This window comes from Bufo bufo, chromosome 4 (genome assembly GCF_905171765.1).
Source record: "Bufo bufo chromosome 4, aBufBuf1.1, whole genome shotgun sequence".
Lineage (NCBI taxonomy): Eukaryota > Metazoa > Chordata > Amphibia > Anura > Bufonidae > Bufo > Bufo bufo.
In genome coordinates this window covers 363,774,296-363,796,840 of record NC_053392.1, presented here as the reverse complement: position 1 = coordinate 363,796,840, position 22,545 = coordinate 363,774,296, and the positions used below count along the sequence as shown (strand labels likewise).

Below are 22,545 nucleotides of genomic sequence, written 5' to 3'. Positions count from 1 at the left end.
GGCCACAGGGTCCTCTCTCCCCTCCTCCTCCGATCGGAGCCCCAGCTGTGTAATCCTGGGGCTCCGATCAGTTACCATGGCAGCCAGAACGCTACTGAAGCCCTGGCTGCCATGGTAAGCTCCATGCTGCTGTGTGCACAAAGCACAGAGCAGCAGGGACAGTGTGAGGTCCTATTCACCCTGATAGAGCTCTATTAGGGTGAATAGGACAAGGGTTCTAGTCCCTAAGGGGGTTAAAAGTTAGTAAAAAATAAACACCAAAATATTAAGTATAAATAAAAAATAAAGATTTACAAAAACAAATAAACTACACATTAACAATAAAAATATTCATTTTCAGCAGATGTGTGTAGGATTTTTTTTTTTTCAAAAATTAAATTTCACAGAATATCGGTATAAATTATCGGCTATCGGCCTGAACGTTCACAAATTATCGGTATCTATATCGGCCCTAAAAAATCAATATCGGTCGATCCCTAAAAGATTGTTTAGGAAACAAAAAAAATAAAAAATACAATTTCTTCTTTATTTAATTTGCAAATTCACACAAGTACTTTTATAAATATATGACTAGCATGTTTAAAGCGAACCTTTCACCAGGATTTCACTTAATAAACTATTACCAGTACCTTATAGATTATCCTCATTGTGTTTCAATGCATTCTTGTCCCGCTTTCCTGGGATGTATATTCATGAAAAAAACAACTTATAAAGTCCTTGTCTCCAGCTCCTGCAGTCACGCTAGAAGTCAAGGGGGTAGCCCTTCCCTCACTCCGGGCTGTAACTCCCCTGCCCTAACCCCTCCTCCAAGTAGTGTAACTGACACCCGGCTCAGTCGCCGGGACCGCGCTTGTACTGGCGGGCGCATGCTCCGTCGGTCTCAGTAGCAGCGCGCCTGAAGAACAGAAGACAGGCAGGCATCGGGGACGGACGGCGCATGCCCCATTCAGTTACAGCATCGCGCTTCAGTCCGCACGATAGACAGGATCGCGCTGCTACTGAGACCGACGGCGCATGCGCCACCAGTACAAGTGCGGTCCCGGCGACTGAGCCGGGTGTCAGTTACACTACTTAGAGGGCAGGGGAGTTACAGCCCGGAGTGAGGGAAGGGCTACCCCCTTGACTTCTAGCGTGACTGCAGGAGCTGCAGACGAGGACTTTATAAGTCGTTTTTTTCATCAATATACATCCCAGGAAAGCGGGACAAGAATGAATTGAAACACAATGAGGATAATCTATAAGGTACTGGTAATAGTTTATTAGGTGAAATCCTGGTGAAAGGTTCGCTTTAAAACTGGACCTTCTTAAAGGGGTTTTCCTAAAAAAAAAATTACTGATGACCTATCCTCTGGAAAGGTCATCAGTATCTAATCGGTGGGGTCCAACAACTGGGACACCCACTGATCAGCTGTTGGAGAAAGCATAAGTGCTCATGGTAGCGCAGTGGTCTTTTCTTAGCTAACCAAGCACAGTGCCCTACATTGTATATCGGCTGTGCTCGGTATTGCAGCAGGCCCCATTCACTTCAATGGGGCTGAGCTGCTCCTAGGCCATGTGACTGATGAACAAGATGTGACATGGCCTAGGCAAGGTGGAGAAGGTCGCATTGTTTTACTGCGAGCACCTCTGCCTTCCCAAACAGCTGCTCGGCAGGGTGTCAGACCTCCACCAATCAGATACGGATGACCTATCCAGAGGGGCATCAATGCCAGTAGGCCATCTTGCATCTTAAAAGGTGTTATTCACTACAATGCATACATTCCCAAATCAGCACCTCAGGTACAGTTTACCGCACTCATCAGTTTTTACAAAGCAGCTTGCTTATTACACAAGGATTATGTTACCTTGACTTACGTTGTGCCCATGGTCCATCACTATTAGCTGCCCAAAAATTGCAGTTACCAAAAATTATTTCTTATTTGAAAGGGAGACAAAATAAGTTTCTTCTTCATCCCTTACTGTTAGCAACTGGATTACTATGTCCTCATAAGTTATTGCAAAGCACATTCATGACAGTGGAGCAAAAAACAACTCCAAATCAAATTTAGAAGGTAAATAACCCAATAAGATATACAAGGCATAGAGCAGAGCTTCTATAAGCTATAACAAGAGCTTCATCTGAGTCTCTCATGTTTTAAGATCGCTTCTTTACTGAAACTGTTAACCTCTTGATTTCTTCAGGACAACCTGTAAAATACAGAACAGAACATAAAGAAATAACTTAAAAAGTTGATTTCTGTACAGCTGACTTTGGAAGGTCCTGTTCAAACACCAAGTAAACACAAATCCACCCCAGAATTGCACCAATAAAGAGAAAAATATAGTACATGATGATACACAGTGGAAATTTATTTTTTCCCCCCTAACAGTTTGTATGCTTTCCACCCGCTTTGTGCAAGTTTCCTCCCACAGTCTGAAAACAGGTAAATTGGCTTCCAATAAAGAGAAAAATTGCACCAATATAGAGAAATATATAGTACATGATGATACACAGTGGAAATTTATTTTTTTCCCCTTACAGTTTGTATGCTTTCCACCCGCTTTGTGCAAGTTTCCTCCCACAGACTGAAAACAGAGGTAAATTGGCTTCCCATGAAAATTGACCCTAGTGGCTGTTAAAGGGGTTGTCCTCTTTTGTCCTCTTGATGACCTAAGGTCAGGATAGGGAATCAATATCAGATTGGTGAGGAGCCAACTATCGGCACCCCTCCAATCAGCTGTTTGACGAGAACGCAGTGATCGTGCGAGCACTGCGTTCTCTTCTATGTTTACCCGCTTGCGATTGACATTGCAGTGGTGACTGGGTGTGATTACAACTCCTCAGTTCCCATTCACTTCAGTGGGAAGGCTCTGTCATACATTTGATATTGATGACCTATCCTGAGGATAAGTCCTCAAGATAACAAGAGGACAACCCCTTTAAGGGATGAGCACCTAGATGGCAGCCACTGACTCTTTTGTTCCACATCTCTCCAACAATGATTTGCAAGCTGTAGGAAATGTTTCTAGACCTCCATCTATGGACATCTATTCAATAATGAGTGTTTTCTGGGGGAGGAGGAATATGGCAAAGCCTTATAAAGATATGATAAAAATAAAATAAATAAAATGCAACAAATCCTAAATTTGAGTCTGCATGTAGTAGGTATATTATGGCCAAAAACGTGGTAGCATGCCTTTTCTAGGGTTGCACTGGGTAATCAATACTTTTGTACAGTCCTGGAAAAAACTGATCCGTCATGACCGCCAATGCAAGTCATGGCCAATGCCACAATCGAAAACGGATCCGTCCTCCATTGACTTTCAATGGAGTTCAAAACGGATCTGTTTTGGCAATGTTAAAGATAATACAACCGGATCCATTCTTAACGGATGCAGATGGTTGTATTATCAGTAATGGAAGCGTTTTTGCTGGACCCTGCCGGATCCAGTATAAACACTAGTGTGAAAGTAGCCTTAGTTAGGGTCTCATTTTTTGCAGGATGAGGTGACTGTTTGACTGGTACTATTTTGGGGGCATACGCCTTTTTGATCGCTTGGTTTTGCACTTTATGTGATGTTAGGGTGACAAAAAATACATCGATTACTCTTACCGGTAATCAGTTTTCCATGAGCCCACGACAGCACCTAAAAGAGATCCTCCCCCTTCCGGACAGGAAACAGGAACTTCCCAGATCTTTAAAAGGGTCCTCCATATTTCATTCCTCATGTCGTAGTTTTATTCCGGCCGTCTCTCAGCATGTTTGCCGAGCTGCCGCCGGAACTCCGTCCCCATTATAGTCAATGGGGCTGGAGCGGTAGTCCGGGGGCACGCGTGCACTAGTGGCAGCACGGATCCGACAGGCTGTTCACCCGCCGGAACAGCCTGCCGGAGTTCCTTGCCACTAGTCTGAAAGTACCCCAAGTCTTGCGCAGAAGATAGATCCAATCTATAATGTTTGTAAAAAGTGTTTGGGGAACTCCATGTAGCTACTCTACAAATTTGGTCAATAGTGGCACAGCCCCTCTCTGCCCAGGAAGAAGCTATAGCTCTTGTTGAGTGGGCCGAGAACCACGAAGGAACCTGAAGACCTACTGAAGCGTAGGCTAGGCTTATTGTTCTCATTATCCACCTGGCAATAGTACGACTTGTAACCTTTAGACCATTGTTTGCACCCTGAAACTGAATAAATAACTGTGGGGCTTTTCTCCATTCTTTGGTTGAGTCCAAGTATTTACACACATCTCCTTACATCTAGTGTATGGAACCCCTCCTCTCCAGCATTTCTTAGATTTTGGCAGAATGAGGGTAAGATAATTTCCTGCGACCAGTGAAAATCGGAAACCACCTTAGGGAGAAAGGCAGGATCTGGACTAAAAACAATCCGGTCTTACAAGATCGAGGTATAAGGAGAGGCAGCAGATAAGGTAGAAATCTCTCCTACCCGTCTGGCTGAGGTAATGGCCACAAGGAAGGCTGTCTTGTAAGACAACATCTTCATAGAAACTGAGTCTAAAGGTTCAAAGGGACTTTGGGTCAGCATGGAAAGAACGATATTTAAATCACAGGGAGATGATCTGGGTTTAATCTGATAGAGACTTTTATGAACAGTTTGATCCATGGATGCGCTGCCAAACTACAGTCAAGCAAAACACTCAGAGCAGAGACCTGAACCTTTAACCTGCTGGGTCTTAATTTTTTATTGAGACCTTCTTACAAAAATCTTACAATTAATGGGATATCTGGAGGAGCTGATAGATCCAAATCCGACCCAGCAAACACCATAAAGGTTTTCCATATTCTCAAACAAATATTGAATGTAACTTTTTTCCTGGTGGCTAGGAGAGTCTCTACTACCTGTTCTGTCAGACCTCTGGATTTAAGGAATTCCCTCTCAATATCCAGGCCGCTAAATTAAGTTTCCCTATCTTGGGAGAGGCCACTGGAATAACAAATCCTCCCTCTCTGGAAGTATCCATGGATCTGAAAGACAGCTTCTTTAACCAAGTAAACCATACTTTTTTCGGCCAATAGGGGGCTATTAAGATTACCGTTGCCGCCTCCTTCCTTATATTCTGGATTACTCTGGGTAAAAGATTGAGGGGTGGAAAGGCATAGACCAGATCCCCACCCCAAGGTTAAGACAGTGCATCTATCCCTTGGGCCTGACCGTCTGGGTTGAGAGAAAAAAAAAAAACCACTCTTGCATTTCTTGTTTTTTCTGGAAGCAAAAAAGGTCTATAGACGGGGTCCCCCACAGAAGCACTATGTGGTTGAACACCTCCTGGAAAAGGCGCCATTCTCCCTGACTGAGCTTGTGCCTGCTTAGGAAGTCTGCTTGAGAGTTCTCTGAACCTTTTAGGTGTACTGCTGAAAGAGAAGGGGCTTTCCCTTCTAGTATCAGAATTTTTTTTTACGAGATATTTAGTAGCGGAGGAGATCTCGAGTCCCCCTGTCTGTTGACGTAGGCTACTGCTGTCGCACTGTCTGACATAATCTTGACATGTCTGTCTATAAGGTAGGGAAACCATTCCTTCAGGGCACAATATATCACCCTCAATTCTCTGCAATTCTGGGACCGATTGATTTCCACCCCTGACTACTGACCTTGGGAAAACCCCAAAACTGAGTGAGCCCCCCACCACTGAGAGCTGGCATCCATTGTGATTAAGGGATTGTCCCTTATCCATTCTACCCCTTGACTCAGGTTTTCTAACCTTGTCCACCACTGCAGGGCAATTCTTACGGACATGGGCATTAAACATTTGTGATCTAAGGATACCAGCTCTTTGTCCCAGAGTGAGAGCATATGCATCTGAAGAATTCTGAACCTGAACTGAGCCCATTTTACCGCTGGTATGCAAGATGTCATTAACCGCCTCACGTCCGCCCATAGACTATAAACGTCCTATGGGTGGACGTCTATTTCTGACAGCACGTTTTAAAACGTCCTGTCAGAAATAGCAGCTGCACGCTAATCGTGCAGCTGCTGATCGGGTTGCCCGCTGTCAGTGACAGCAGGGCAACCCTAAGACAAGGCAGGGACAGTTCCCAGGTGTCCCTGCCTTCACGATCGCTGCAGACACAGCGCTCACTGAGCGCTGTGTCTGCAGAGCAGGAAGCGCTGTGCGCTTCCTGTTCCGGGCCGGCGGTCATGTGACCGCCGTGACCGGAGAGTGCAGGAGCTGTGTGAGGTCTCTCAGAGACCTCGATCATCCCTGCTGTGAGGCTGTACAGCGCAGGATTGCTGCTGTACAGCCTTTATAGGGGTGCATTTGTCCTGTAACTGGGGCTACTATGTCAGCCCCAGTTACAGGAGAAATCAACAGTGAAAAAAAAAAGAAAAAGTGAAGTAAATGTCCCCCAGAGGTCTTGTATGGCCTTATGGGGGGACGAAAAGTGTAAAATAAAAAAAATAAAAATAAAAGGTTGAAAATAAAAAAATAAAAAAAAGTTTCACATGTAAAAAAAAAAAAGTCCCCAAGTAAGAAATGAAAAAAAAAGTTAAAAATAGAAAAAATTAAAAAAAAGTATACATATTAGGTATCGCCACGTCCGTATAAACCAGCTCTATAAAAATATCACATGACCTAACCCCTCGGGTGAACACCGTAAAAAAAAAAAAAAAAAAAACTGTCAAAACAAGCAATTTTTGTCACCTTGCATCACAAAAGGTGCAACACCAAGTGATCAAAAACGCGTATGTCCCACAAAATAGTACCAATAAAACCGTCACCTCATCCCGCAAAAAATGAGCCCCTACATAAGAAAATCTCTCAAAAAATAAAAAAACTATAGCTCTTAGAACATGGAGACACTAAAACATCATTTTTTTGGTTTCAAAAATGCTATTATTGTGTTAAAGTGAAACTAGGGATGTCCCGATACCATTTTTTTAAGACTGAGTACGAGTACCGATACTTTTATTTAAGTACTCACCGATACCAATTACAGATACTAATTTTAACAATAAAATACACACACATGTATTTTCTGACCACTGACCAACCAAAAGGCCCAAAAACAGAACTATAACATTCCAAGGAGACATTATACTGTATGGGGGGCAGCCACAAGGAGACATTATACTGTATGGGGGGCAGCCACAAGGAGATGTTACACTGTATGGGGGCAGCCACAAGGAGACGTTATACTGTATGGGGGCCACAATGAGACGTTATACTGTATGGGGGGCAGCCACAAAGAGACATTATACTGTATGGGGGGCAGCCACAAGGAGACGTTATACTGTATGGGGGCAGCCACAAGGAGACGTTATACTGTATGGGGGCAGCTACAAGGAGATGTTATACTGTATGGGGGCAGCCACAAGGAGATGTTACACTGTATGGGGGCAGCCACAAGGAGACGTTATACTGTATGGGGGCAGCTACAAGGAGATGTTATACTGTATGGGGGCAGCCACAAGGAGATGTTACACTGTATGGGGGCAGCCACAAGGAGACGTTATACTGTATGGGGGCAGCTACAAGGAGATGTTATACTGTATGGGGGCAGCCACAAGGAGATGTTATACTGTATGGGGGCAGCCACAAGGAGACGTTATACTGTATGGGGGCAGCCACAAGGAGACGTTATACTGTATGGGGGGGCCACAAGGAGACGTTACACTGTATGGGGGCAGCCACAAGGAGACGTTACACTGTATGGGGGCAGCCACAAGGAGACGTTACACTGTATGGGTCAGCCAAAAGGAGACGTTATACTGTATGGGGGGGCCACAAGGAGACGTTATACTGTATGGGGGGGCCACAAGGAGACGTTATACTGTATGGGGCAGCCACAAGGAGACGTTACACTGTATGGGGGCGACAAGGAGACGTTATACTGTATGGGGGCAGCCACAAGGAGACGTTATACTGTATGGGGGCAGCCACAAGGAGACGTTATACTGTATGGGGGCAGCCACAAGGAGACGTTACACTGTATGGGGGCAGCCACAAGGAGACGTTACACTGTATGGGGGCAGCCACAAGGAGACGTTATACTGTATGGGGGCCACAATGAGACGTTATACTGTATGGGGGCAGCCACAAGGAGACGTTATACTGTATAAATGAAAGCCAGAAGGAGACGTTACACTGTATGGGGGCAGCCACAAGAAGACGTTATACTGTATGGGGGCAGCCACAAGGAGACGTTATACTGTATGGGGGCAGCCACAAGGAGACATTATACTGTATGGGGGCAGCCACAAGGAGACGTTACACTGTATGGGGGCAGCCACAAGGAGACGTTACACTGTATGGGGGCAGCCACAAGAAGACGTTACACTGTATGGGGGCAGCCAGAAGGAGACGTTACACTGTATGGGGGCGGCCACAAGGAGACGTTACACTGTATGGGGCAGCTACAAGGAGACGTTACACTGTATGGGGGCGGCCACAAGGAGACGCTATACTGTAAGGAGTCAGGACAACAATTTTTGAAGCCCCCCTCCTCAGTATAATAGTCTTCTGGCCATCATACAGTAATGTATATTTCTTCTTGCCCTAATGCCTGCTTTTAGAGATCAATGTGCAGCTTGCAGGCAGGAAGGGAAGGACCAGGGCCATAGAAGACAGACACTATCACTTTTAGAGGGACTTGCTCCTGGCAAACACAGCTCTGCTGCAGTGAATGCAGTGGAGCAGACTGTGATGTAATTACAATGTATAGTTATTGCAGGGACTCAGAGAATCGTCTGAGAGTTTATTAGTTAAAAAGAATCGAATGAGTCAGAGACTGTCACCGAGTCCCTGCCAGACTTCCTGCTCTGCTACATGCACCCTGTACACACACAGCTACACTACATGCTATGCTAATAATGCCCCCCCTTCCCCCCGGACGGACTTACAGGGAGCCGCAGAGCAGGAGGTCTGGCAGGGACTCGATGACACAGTCTGTGACTCATTGGATTCTTTTAAGAATCCCTGCACTACGCTCCCTGTGCTGTGAGTCAGTGCTGGTTGCCTCTGATTGGTTGGAGGGCGGGGAGGGGCGGGGCTAGCTTCCACTCTAGGCTCCAATTACACTGCCTGCTGCTGCCTGTGAAGCTGTTAGCTGTGGGAGATGCAGGGGCCGCGGACGGACACATAGAAGCGGTGCACAGGTATCGGCAGTGGTATCGGGGACATTTGCACGAGTACATGTACTCGTGCAAATGCCCGGTATCGGTCCCGATACCGATACTGGTATCGGTATCGGGACATCCCTAAGTGAAACAAATAAAAAAAAGTATACATATTAGGTATTGCCGCGTCCGTAAAAACCAGCTCTATAAAAATATCACATGACCTAACCCCTCGGGTGAACACCGTAAAAAAAAAAAAAAAAAAAAAAAACTGTCAAAACAAGCAATTTTTGTCACCTTGCATCACAAAAGGTGCAACACCAAGTGATCAAAAACGCGTATGTCCCACAAAATAGTACCAATAAAACAGTCACCTCATCCCGCAAAAAATGAGCCCCTACATAAGAAAATCTCTCAAAAAATAAAAAAACTATAGCTCTCAGAACATGGACACATTAAAACATAATTTTTTTGTTTCAAAAATGCTATTATTGTGTAAAACTTTAATAAATGAGAAAAAGTATACATATTAGGTATCGCCACGTCCGTAACAATCTGCTCTATAAAAATGTCACTTGACTGAACCCCTCAGGTGAACGCTGTAAAAATAAATAAATAGAAACTGTGCTAAAACAACCAATTTTTTGGTCACCTTGCCCCATAAAGTGTTATAATGAATGATCAAAAAATCATATGTACCCAAAAATAGTACTAATAAAACTGGCACCTTATCCCCTAGTTTCCAAAATGGGGTCACTTCTTGGGAGTTTCTACTGTAAGGGTGCATCAGGGGGCTTCAAATGGGACATGGCATCTAAAAACCACGTGGAGTTCCTTTTCTTCTGCGCCCTGCCGTGTGCCCATACAGCAGTTTATGACCACATGTGGGGTGTTTCTGTAAACCGCAGAATCTGGGTAATAAATATTGAGTTTTGTTTGGCTGTTAACCATCGATGTGTTAAAGAAAAAAATTGATTAAAATGGAAAATCTGCCAAAAAAGTGAAATTTAAAAATTTGATCTCCATTTTCCTTTAATTCTTGTGGAACGCCTAAAGAGTTAACAAAGTTTGTAAAATCGGTTTTGAATACCTTGAGGGGTGTAGTTTCTACAATGGGGTCATTTATGGGGGTATCCACTATGTAGGCCCCACAAAGTGACTTCAGACCTGAACTGGTCCTTATAAAGTGGATTTTGGCAATTTTCTTAAAAATTTGAAGAATTCCTTCTAAACTTCTAAGCCTTCTAACGTCCTAAAAAAATAAAATGACATTTCCAAAATGATGCCAACATAAAGTAGACATATGGGGAATGTTAAATAATAAATATTTTATGAGGTATCACTTTCTGTTTTAAAAGCAGAGAAATTGAAATTTAGAAAATTGCGAATTTCTCAAATTTTTGGGTAAATTTGGGATTTTTTCATAAATAAAGGTGAAATATTTTGACTCAAATTTATGACTATCATGAAGTACAATGTGTCACGAGAAAACAATCTCTGAATGACTTGGATAAATAAAGGCGTTCCAAAGTTATTACCACATAAAGTGAGATATGTCAGTTTTGCAAAATTTGGCCTGGTCAGGAAGGGGGCAAAGGGCCCAGATGGGAAGTGGTTAAACATAGAATTGACATTGCCTCCCTTAGAGTGGTCATCCTGGTTTTGCTGAATTCCCTTATCTTCTGCTGCATTGAAAAGCACTTCCCCACCGGGAGGTATGACTTTTGGGACACGGAATCTAGCAGAATTCCCAGGAAGGTACATTGGGGACTCGGCGTCAGACATGATTTCTCCCAGTTAACTATCCATTCCAAGCTCGTCAGTATCTTTAACACTTCCTGAATCTGAGCTGAAAGGGAACTCGGCGACTCCCACCACTAGCAGATCGTCTAGGTATGGTATAATTATAATGTCCTATCTCCTTATTTCTGCCATCACCTCTGCCATTAGTTTCGTAAAAATTCTTGGTGCCTGCAATATGCCAAAGGGGAGGGCTCTGAACTGTAGGTGGAGAACAGACTCTTCTACCCGTACCGCTACCCTGAGATATTTTTGAGACGAGAGGTGTATGGGTACATTGTAATAGGCATCCTTGATATCTATTGATGCCATGAGGCAATTCGGAAATAGATGCAGAATTGTTGACGAGATTGATTCCATGCAAAATTTCTGATACGTTAGGTATAAATTTAGGTCCTTCAGGTTTATTATAGTTCGATAGGACCAGTTTGGTTTGGGGACCAGAAGGAGTTGAATAAGAGTATTACACTCACCGGTAATCCGGTTTCCTGGAAGTCTCCATGACACCAAGTCCTGAGATTGACTTCCTTCTGATTGGACAGGAAAAACACAGAGAGGTTAAAACCCCCACCCCCTCCTCACATCACCAGTGTATTTTAACGAAGAACCCCAGGATGAAAGGATAATAGCTAATAGCAGAAAAAAAGGGTGGGATATATGTGGTGTCATGGAGACTTCCAGGAAACCGGATTACCGGTGAGTGTAATACTCTTTTCCCCAGTCGTCTCCATGACACCAAGTCCTGAGACAATATCAAAGATACAATTAGGGGGGGGGGACTGCCGACAGGACCTTACGTCCAAATCTTAGGTCGTCATTAGCAGCTACATCTAGTCTGTAGTGCTTAGTGAAAGTATGAACTCTTTTCCATGTTGCTGCCCTGCAAATCTGTTGTAAGGAGGCTGAGGCTTTTTCCGCCCAGGAGGCAGCCATGCCTCTCGTAGAATGTGCTTTTAGGGAAGCAGGGACGTCTTTTCCCTGAGCTTTATATGCTTCGGAGATTGCCATCTTAATCCATCTGGAGATGGACCTTTTTGCCGCTCTCTTCCCTTTGTTAGGACCTGAAAATTGGACAAACAGATTTTTGTCTTTTCTCCAAAGGCTGGTAGCTTCCAGGTACTTTAAGACCGCTCTCCGGACATCTAATGTGTGGTAAGTGATTTCTTGATCGTTTTTCGGATCGTCACAGAACGAGGGGAGAACAATGTCCTGAGACCTATGGAAGGTCGAGACTACCTTGGGGAGGAAAGTCGGATCTAATTTGAAAATTAATTTGTCCTCAAATATTGCAAGGAATGGTTCTTGGATGGACAAGGCCTGCAGCTCACAGACCCTTCTGGCTGAGGTTATTGCCACCAGAAAAATCGTTTTAATGGTAAGCCATCTGATGTGGATAGAGTCCAGAGGTTCGAATGGATCGGAGGTTAGACCCCCTAGTACCGTATTAAGGTTCCATGGTGGCACCATGTTTCTAATTGTAGGTCTGATCCTATCTGCTGCCTTAAGGAATCTGGATATCCAGGGATGTTCCGTTAGCTTGGTATTATATAGTGCTCCTAAAGCCGATACCTGGACCCTAAGGGTATTGGGGGATAGACCTAAATCTAGCCCTTCTTGAAGAAAATCCAGGATTAGTGAGATGTTGGCTCTAAACTGGTTGAAGGAGGTCCCAGACCAATCAGCAAATTTCTTCCATATTTTTTGGTACTTGTCGTTGGTACTCTGTTTCCTGCTAAGGAGTAAGGTGTTCACTACTTTTTTTGATAGACCAAAGTTTAATAAGTTGGATTCTTCAGAATCCAGGCTGTTAACTTTAGTATTTTCAGGTCTAGGTGAGAAATGGGCCCCTGACTTAGAAGGTCCGGCCTCTGAGGTAGAAGGAGAGGAGCTTCCACGCTGAGGGCTTTCAAGAGGGAGAACCAACTTCTCTTGGGCCAGAAGGGGGTTATCAGGATTAGTGTACACTTTTCTTTTAGGAACTTCTGTAACACTCTGGGGATAAGCGGAAATGGGGGGAAGGCGTAGACTAAGTTTGTTGTCCAACTCTGGTTGAGGGCGTCTACTGCCCGAGGATGATCCCTGGGGTTGAGGGAGAAGAACTGGTTTAGCTGATGATTTCTCCTTGATGCAAACAGGTCTATCGTCGGCCTGCCCCATTTCTTTGTGATTAAATGGAAGGCTTCTGGAGCTAACATCCATTCCCCTGGGTCTAGTCTGTGCCGGCTTAGGTAATCGGCCTGAATGTTTAAAACTCCCTTCAAATGAACCGCTGAAAGAGATTGAATGTTGCCTTCTGCCCAGGAAAAGATTTTGTTTGCCAGGTTCTGTAGCAGGCGATGCCTTGTGCCTCCCTGGTGTTGGATAAAGGCCACGGCTGTAGCGTTGTCCGAGTAGACTAGGACGTGACGACCCTTTGCCAGCTGACTTGTGTGTTTCAGTGCTTCCCACACTGCCCTCAGCTCCTTGAAATTTGAGGATTGCTGGCTCACGTAATTCCCCCATGTTCCCTGGTAGGAGTTCCCCTGGACGACCGCTCCCCACCCGTGGAGGCTGGCATCTGTTGTGATGACTAGAGGGAGATCTTGTGCCCAGAAAATCCCGTTTTCTAGGTTCGAATTGCTGAGCCACCAAGTTAGTGATTTTTTGGTCTCTGCATCTAAGAATATTTTCCTCTCTAGGGTTAATTGCGATCTGTTCCATTTGTCTAAGATGAATTTCTGGAGTGGTCTTAGATGGAACTGTGCCCAGGCAACTGCTGGAATGCAAGCGGACAGACTCCCTAGTACCTTCAAGCCTGTCTTATTGAACAGAATTTCTCCTTCTTGAACTTCCTCAAAGCTGTCTGAAGTTTTACTATCTTTTGAGGTGGTAGAAAGGATCTTTGGGAGACTGTGTCTAGAGTAATGCCCAGAAAAACTTTCCGTTTGGATGGGATTAAATCCGATTTTTTCCAATTGCTCTGTAGATGATCCAGGACTAACCCGAGATGGATTCCCATGGTCTCTATGTTGTCCGCCACTACCAGTAGGTCGTCCAGATAGGGGATCACACAAATTGCCTTTTCTCTCAAGGTTGTCAAGGCTTCCGCCATTATTTTGGTAAAAACCCTTGGGGCAGAAGAGATCCCGAAGGGGAGACACCTGAACTGGAAATGCTGAATGTTTCCCTCCAATTCTATTGCGAACCTTAGGAATTCCCTTGATGACCTGTGAATTGGGACGTGATAATAGGCGTCGCTTAAATCTATTGTGGCCATCACTGCATCCTTTTTTAAGAGTTTCACTGCTGACTTCAGGGTCTCCATTTTGAATTTTTGATATCTTACGTATTTGTTTAGATGTTTCAGATTTATAATTACCCTGGATTTCCCGTTTGGTTTCTTTATAATGAAGAGGCGGGAATAGAATCCCAGTCCTGTCTGATTTTTCGGGACGGGCTCTATGGCGTCCAAGGTTAATAGGTTTTTTATGTCGTTTTTTTAAGGTCGCAGTTTGAGATGGGGGAAGGGTAGTGATCACATATTTCTGTGGAGGGGAAGAGAGAAGATCTATCAGATAACCCTCTTGTATAATACTTAAGATCCACCAGCTGTTTGTTACATGCTCCCAAGATCTTAGAAAGGAGCTGAGTCTTCCCCCCACTGGTATGGCGTCATTGTTTGTTGTTGGATGAGGAGGCTTCGGCCCGATTTGGGTTGAAGAGGAAGCTTCTCCCCCTGCCTCCCTTCGCATAGCTCCACCTCCCAGTCTTCCCTTTATCTTTTTTATTTTCGGGTTGAAAAAATCGGTCACGAAAGGGCTGCCTTTTTTGTTTATATCTTTCCTCTGGAAACCCTCTTTTTTTATTTGTCGCGTTGTCTAGGATTTTATCTAGATCTTCTCCGAAAACGTACTGACCGTGGAAGGGGAGTGCGATTAATTTATTTTTAGATGTGATATCTCCTGACCACGCTTTAAGCCATAGTGCCCTTCTCGCTGTATTTGAGAGAACAGCTGTACGGGCGGACAGTTTAACTGATTCAGCAGCTGCGTCTGCTAGAAAGGAGGTTGCCATCTTTAATAGAGGCAAGCTCTCTAGAATTTGATCCCGTGGTGTCTTATTGACCAGATGTATCTCTAGCTGGTCTAGCCAAAGGTTCAGTGTTCTGGCCACACATGTGGAGGCAACGCCCGGCTTGAGAAGGGCCGCCGTAGTCTCCCAGGTCTTTCGCAAGAGACTCTCCGCTTTCCTGTCTAGAGGATCTTTCAATTGTGCTGAGTCTTCAAACGGTAGGGCCGTATGTTTTGCTACCTTGGCCACTGGCGCGTCTACTTTGGGAATGGTCTCCCAATCCGTACAGTCCTCTTGGCTAAAGGGGTAGCGCCTCTTAATTCCTCTTGGGATAAAGGATCCTTTATCCGGTTTTTCCCATTCAGACCTAATTAATTTTTGGACACTATCAGGGACTGGAAAAACGGCCTTCTTCCTTTCACCTAGACCCCCAAAAATTTCTTGCTGGGTAGACCTAGGGGTTTTAGGCATCTCCATCTGAATGGTGGCCCTGATAAGTTCATCAATATCTTCAGGATTGAACAAGAAGCGCTTATATTCGCCCTCTTCATCTGAAGATGCCGGGTGTTTTTGGACAGATTCGGAGTCTGAGACCGCCAGCCCCTCAGAGTCGGAATCCAGGATAAGTGATTTAACACTACGGGCGTCCTGAGTGGGGGGAACTTTGGGGGGAGTAGGTTCTCTGGTAGTTAAGGCTAGCTGAACCTCTTCTTTTACCACTTTTCTAATGTCTTCAATTAGACTAGAAGACTCAGACTTGATGACACTGGCAGTACATTCTTTACACAGGGGCTTGGATCCAGTGTTAGACAATCTTTTGCAGCAAATACCACATTTTCTAGTTTTTTTGGCTGCAGAAGCCGAATCCTTTTCTCCCTGAAATGGTAAGGGAGGAAAGGATGAGCAGACTGAACCCACCATACAAAGCATGTACCTGAGAACAGGTTACTCACTGTCCCAGGGTTTGATGCAGGCTCGGTTCCAGAGCCCGGCGTGAGGGGGGTGCTCATCTTGACTCCCGACCGCTTCAGAGATGCTTCACCAAAATATGTGAGCCGCGCTATGCAGGGCGCCGTTACACAGGTCCTGAGCGTTTTTATAGTGTCTCCATGTGCTTCTCATGCTGCAGGACCTGTGGCGCATGTTGATGACGTCAGCGCGCTTAGCTCCGCCCCCGGCGTCTGACGTCATCCGCCTGCCGGCCGGAAGGGACACATCACAGTGCCGATCCGCCGTGTTCCTCCTTCCCTCTGCATCAAGCCCTCCGGGACCGCCGCAGAGGGAATCTTCGCAGGGGCACTACCTATGTGCCCGAGCCCAGGCCTAACCAAACGGAGGAGGGAGAGCTGCACTGCAGATCCGACCTCGGCCCAGATGAAAAAAATAACTCCAGGTGAGCCCAAACGAGCTCCGTGCACCTCTCCTGCTTCCTATCCTGATGGGACAGGAAAAACACTGGTGATGTGAGGAGGGGGTGGGGGTTTTAACCTCTCTGTGTTTTTCCTGTCCAATCAGAAGGAAGTCAATCTCAGGACTTGGTGTCATGGAGACGACTGGGGAAAAAACCCTTCCCCTATTTATTCTGTGGGAACTGGGACTAGAAAGGATTTGTCCAGGAGATTTCTTATTTCCCCCAATAAGGCAACCTGTTTTGGAGAATGTTGATGCAACGCCGTAATTTTTTGCCTTTCCGGTAGGGACCTTTTGAATTCTAAACGGTATCCTTCCTTTATTATATCTTTTATCCAAGCACTTGATGTGATATTTTGCCAGGCTTGAAAATATAAAGACAGACGACACCCCACCTGTGCCCTGGCGTCATTGCTGAGAAACACTGGAAGACTGGGGCTTCTCCACTCATTGCCTTTTTTTTGGTATCTAGCCTCATCTCTTATCTCTAATCCGTAATGGCTTCCTCCGCTTAGGAAAGACGGGCACTGGGAATCCCTTTTTTCTATCAGATGCTTTGTCTAATATGTCATCCAAGCTGGACCAAATAAAAAATTTCCTTGGCAAGGAAGGGCACATAATTTGGACTTAGAAGAGAGATCTCCCTACCATCCCTTCAGCCTAAGGGATCTTCTGGCCGAGTCTGATAATGCCGCTGCTCTAGCAGATAACCTTAGAGCGTCAGCCGACGCATCCGAAATGAAGTCTACAGCTTTTAACATTGTAGGTATTGCTTCCAGCAGTTGATCCCTCGGGGTTCTGTTAGCGATATGAGATTCTAACTCCCCTAACCAGACATTAAGCGATCTAGCAACAGATGTCGTAGCAATATTTGGTTCAAAAGAAGATGTAGATGCTTCCCAATTCTTTCTAAGATAGGTGTCTGCCCTTTTATCCATCGGATCTTTAAGGGAACACAGATCCTCAAACGGTAGCGCTGATTTTCTATCAGGGGCCTTCCCATAAGATCTTCAGAAGAGGAATCTGAACTTTATAAGACCCCCTCCTCCTACGAATATGACTCAGTAAGGTCTGATTCAGCCACTTGAGCCTTCCTCTGCCTACAAGGACCAGGAAGCGACATCTTAAATTGTTCCACTGAGGAACGGACTTCCATCTTGACCAGATTTTGAATATTCTGAAACAAGGATGGGGATTTCTCCGCTACCAGTCTATCCAGGCAGGGCTGACATGTCTTGTGGCAAGACGTACTAACATTCTTTTTGCATATCCCACACTCTCTGCCTTTCATCTTGTGGGTAGCTTTCCTGGGGGCCTCCTTAACCTGCATCAATACATAGCCCACAATAAGTTACCAGAAACACAATAAAATAATCTCCCCTAAAAGGAGACTGTGGGGTACAACCCCACTTACCCCCCAGGAGTACCATGCCGGGTTTGGAGTGTTGATCCTGTTTTTCATTGCGTTGTTGTACTTCCCCTTTTTTCAGCATCTTGATTGCGCATCCAAGGGGAATCCGGAAGGAATAACTGTATGTCCTTCTGAACCTGTCACGCTGCTGCTACACTTCCCTCCTTGATGGCTGGCCGGCGTTCCCTTTTTTTTTTTTTTTTAACAGGCCGTGCACCGCCCACCATGTTTTCTCGGCCCCAACCCTGCCCTGTTTAGCGTGGAACGCACGTGTCATTTCCGGCGCACCCGCCGGAAACAAGGCCTGTAGGAACTCGCCAACCAGCAAGCTAGGAGAGGACGTATCCCTTCCCAAAAGGAACTTCGCCCAGCCTACAGGATGAAGGGAACGAGGTGGCCGCCAGGAATCCCCCCATGGCCAAAAATAAATAAATAAATAAAAAAAGGGAAAGAGGATCTCTCACAGGTGCTGTCATGGGGCGTAATGGAAATGGCTTTTTAGGCACTGTTTTTTTGTTTGTTTGTTTTTTACGGTGTTCCTCTGAGGGGTTAGGTCATGTGATATTTTTATAGAGCTTGTTGTTACGGATGCGGCGATACCTAATATGTCTACTTTTTTTTACATTTATTTCACTTTAACACAATAATAGCAGTTCGAAGCAAAAAAAAATAATAAAATACATATTTTAGTTTCTCCATTGTCTGAGAGTCATAGTTTTTTTATTTATTTTTTTGACCTAGGTTTTTGTCTTAGGTAGGATCTCAATTTTCCCGCATTAGGTGATGGTTTGATTGGTACTATTTTTACGCCTTTTTGATCGCTTGGCGTTGTCATTTTTATGATGTAAGGTGACAAAAAATGGCTTTTTTTTTACACCGTTTTTATTTTATTTTTATGGTGTTTATCCGACGGGGTGAATCATGTGATATATTTATAGAACCGGTCGTTATGGACGCGGCAACACCAAATATGTCTATTTTATTTATTTTTTCTATTTATTTTTTATTACTTAATTGGGTAAAAAAAATTTTTACATGTGAAAACTTTTTTTAATTTTTTTTTTAAAACACTTTGTTTTAAAAAAAAAAATATTTTATACTTTGTGTTCCCCATAAGGTCATACAAGACCTCTGAGGGACATTAAAAAAGACCTGACAGCTCCTGCATTCTCTCGGCCTTAGCGTTCACATACAGTGGGGGAAATAATTATTTGACCCCTCACTGATTTTGTAAGTTTGTCCAATGACAAAGAAATGAAAAGTCTCAGAACAGTATCATTTCAATGGTAGGTTTATTGTAACAGTGGCAGATAGCACATCAAAAGGAAAATCGAAAAAAAAACTTTAAATAAAAGATAGCAACTGATTTGCATTTCATTGAGTGAAATAAGTATTTGAACCCCTACCAACCATTAAGAGTTCTGGCTCCCACAGAGTGGTTAGACACTTCTACTCAATTAGTCACCCTCATTAAGGACACCTGTCTTAACTAGTCACCTGTATAAAAGACACCTGTCCACAGAATCAATCAATCAAGCAGACTCCAAACTCTCCAACATGGGAAAGACCAAAGAGCTGTCCAAGGATGTCAGAGACAAAATTGTAGACCTGCACAAGGCTGGAATGGGCTACAAAACCATTAGCAAGAAGCTGGGAGAGAAGGTGACAACTGTTGGTGCGATTGTTCGAAAATGGAAGGAGCACAAAATGACCATCAATCGACCTCGCTCTGGGGCTCCACGCAAGATCTCACCTTGTGGGGTGTCAATGGTTCTGAGAAAGGTGAAAAAGCATCCTAGAACTACACGGGAGGAGTTAGTTAATGACCTCAAATTAGCAGGGACCACAGTCACCAAGAAAACCATTGGAAACACATTACACCGCAATGGATTAAAATCCTGCAGGGCTCGCAAGGTCCCCCTGCTCAGGAAGGCACATGTGCAGGCCCGTCTGAAGTTTGCCAATGAACACCTGAATGATTCAGAGAGTGACTGGGAGAAGGTGCTGTGGTCTGATGAGACCAAAATAGAGCTCTTTGGCATTAACTCAACTCGCTGTGTTTGGAGGAAGAAAAATGCTGCCTATGACCCCCAAAACACCGTCCCCACCGTCAAGCATGGGGGTGGAAACATTTTGCTTTGGGGGTGTTTTTCTGCTAAGGGCACAGGACAACTTATTCGCATAAACGGGAAAATGGACGGAGCCATGTATCGTGAAATCCTGAGCGACAACCTCCTTCCCTCTGCCAGGAAACTGAAAATGGGTCGTGGATGGGTGTTCCAGCACGACAATGACCCAAAACATACAGCAAAGGCAACAAAGGAGTGGCTCAAGAAGAAGCACATTAAGGTCATGGAGTGGCCTAGTCAGTCTCCGGACCTTAATCCAATCGAAAACCTATGGAGGGAGCTCAAGCTCAGAGTTGCACAGAGACAGCCTCGAAACCTTAGGGATTTAGAGATGATCTGCAAAGAGGAGTGGACCAACATTCCTCCTAAAATGTGCGCAAACTTGGTCATCAATTACAAGAAACGTTTGACCTCTGTGCTTGCAAACAAGGGTTTTTCCACCAAGTATTAAGTCTTTTTTTGTTAGAGGGTTCAAATACTTATTTCACTCAATGAAATGCAAATCAGTTGCTATCTTTTATTTAAAGTTATTTTTTCGATTTTCCTTTTGATGTGCTATCTGCCACTGTTACAATAAACCTACCATTGAAATGATACTGTTCTGAGACTTTTCATTTCTTTGTCATTGGACAAACTTACAAAATCAGTGAGGGGTCAAATAATTATTTCCCCCACTGTACACAGCGCTTGTTGAGCACTGTGTATACAGCGATCTAGAAGGCAGGGACACCTGGGGACTGTCCCTGCCTTCTCTCTGGGGTGCCCTGCTGTCACCGACAGCGGCCCCCCCGCTCGGCAGCTGCACAATTAGCGTGCAGCTGTGATCTCTGAATGGACGTTTATATCCTATGTGAATGTCAAGTGGATAAAATCAATTCTGAACGAACTATCAGTTGAGAGGGGGAAAAAAAGGGGGGTCAGTCAGCACATCCCAATGCGCAGGTGCACGTTACTATGGCTGAAAACACAACATAGAAAAAAACATGCAATGCAACAGCTCTCTGCAAACCAAATAAAGTACAAAAATGCATTATAATTGCTAATGCTATACTTATAAATTAGAGATGCTTGGCAAATATTGTATAAATTTTGTACAAAATTATTTGAGCCTGTCTGCCGCACGTCAAGGCGATCTCTGTAAGACGGGTTCCTAACACTAAATTCTACCTGTTATGTGCCATGACAGCTACCATACAATTCAGGGAGTGTAGGTTCCACATGCATGCTGGGCCCACTTTCATTTTTATCATCTTCGGTGCCAAAATGGCCTCCATTATATCCAGGGAATGCAGGTACCAACACGCATGCCGAGCCCACTCCACAAAGTTCAGAGATAAACCTAAAATAAATGTTCCTGCCATATATGTAAATACACCTTAGATGAGTCCTTTCTCCTCCATGCTTCAGAGATGAGTCCAGCGTTCTCTGACTCTTGGAGTGCTGCCACACCCACAAACGGATAAGACACACCCTCTACGATTGCTCATCTCCACCCCTTCTCTTCCAAGTCTCGCAGCTGCGCAGTATACATTATATGATCAGTGTGAGATGAGTGAGGTGACTGGTTCTGCACATGCGTGGGATTTGGGACGTGAGTTCGGGAGGAGGGTAGGATCTTTAGATTCTGTCACTCATGTAACGGGAGGTGGGTTTAGGAATGGGAAGTGATGAGTGAAACATTTAATTTACATAACTTGAAAAAAGGGAAAGTGGACTGTAAAAGAAGAACTTGGTGGTGGTTAAAAAAAAAAAAAAAAAATAGGATGATTGGGGGAACTATCTTAGGATGCCGATGATTCTTATGGTTAAAAACCGGTGACCGGTTCCCTTTAATGGTTTAAAAACATTGGTGGCGCAGTGTGCCCCCCCCCAACTTCCACAGTATTAAATCATTGGTGGCGCAGTGCGCCCCCCCCAACTCCCCCAGTATTAAATCATTGGTGGCGCAGTGCACCCCCAACCCTCCCAGTATTAAATCATTGGTGGCAGTGGCCACAGGGTCCCCTCCTCCTCATTGGTGGCAGTGGCAGCTTCTGATCGGAGCCCCAGCAGTGTAATCCTGGGGCCTTCCGATCGGTTACCATGGCAGCCAGGACGCTACTGAAGCCCTGGCTGCCATGGTAAGCTCCGTGCTGCTGTGTTCACTATGCAAGTCCTATTCACCCTCATAGAGCTCTATCAGGGTGAATAGGACAAGGGATGAAAAGATCCCAGGTTCTAGCCCCTAAGGGGGAAATGGTTATTAAATAAAAAGTAAAAAATATATATATATAATAATATTAAGTATAAATTACCTCCTTTCCCAATTTCACATATAAAATATATAAACAATAAATAAACATTACATATCGCCATGTCCGAAAAGTCCAAACTATTAAAATATAAAAAAATATCCCCTATGCGTTGAACGCTGTAACAGAATTTTTTTTTCTAAAAACTGCGCGATTTGCCATTTTTTAGTCACCTTGTCCCGCCAAAAAATAGGATCGGACTGTTCGATTATGGGCTGGACGTTCCATAAAATACGGAATGCACGCAGCTTTTTTGGCTTTTTATTTTTTTCGCGTGGTATCGAGTATCGCAATACTTTTTTATGGTATTGAAATCAAATCCAAATTTTGGTATCGTGACAACCCTAGCTGTTGCACTGCAAACTGGCATGGTTTTCACACTGACAAGTAATAGGTGCACA

At 44.5% G+C, this 22,545-nt stretch overlaps 1 protein-coding gene across 1 annotated transcript in view; it reads right to left on the bottom strand.

The window, feature by feature from the left end:
• Positions 1 to 1,330: 1,330 nt before the first annotated feature.
• CENPW (centromere protein W) overlaps positions 1,331 to 22,545 on the bottom strand; it is a 32,254-nt gene continuing 11,039 nt past the window's right edge. The window contains exon 3 of the mRNA XM_040429107.1: positions 1,331 to 2,187. Within this exon, the coding sequence (XP_040285041.1) occupies positions 2,161 to 2,187 (27 nt within the window). The 3' untranslated portion in view covers positions 1,331 to 2,160. The remainder of the gene's footprint in view (positions 2,188 to 22,545) is intronic.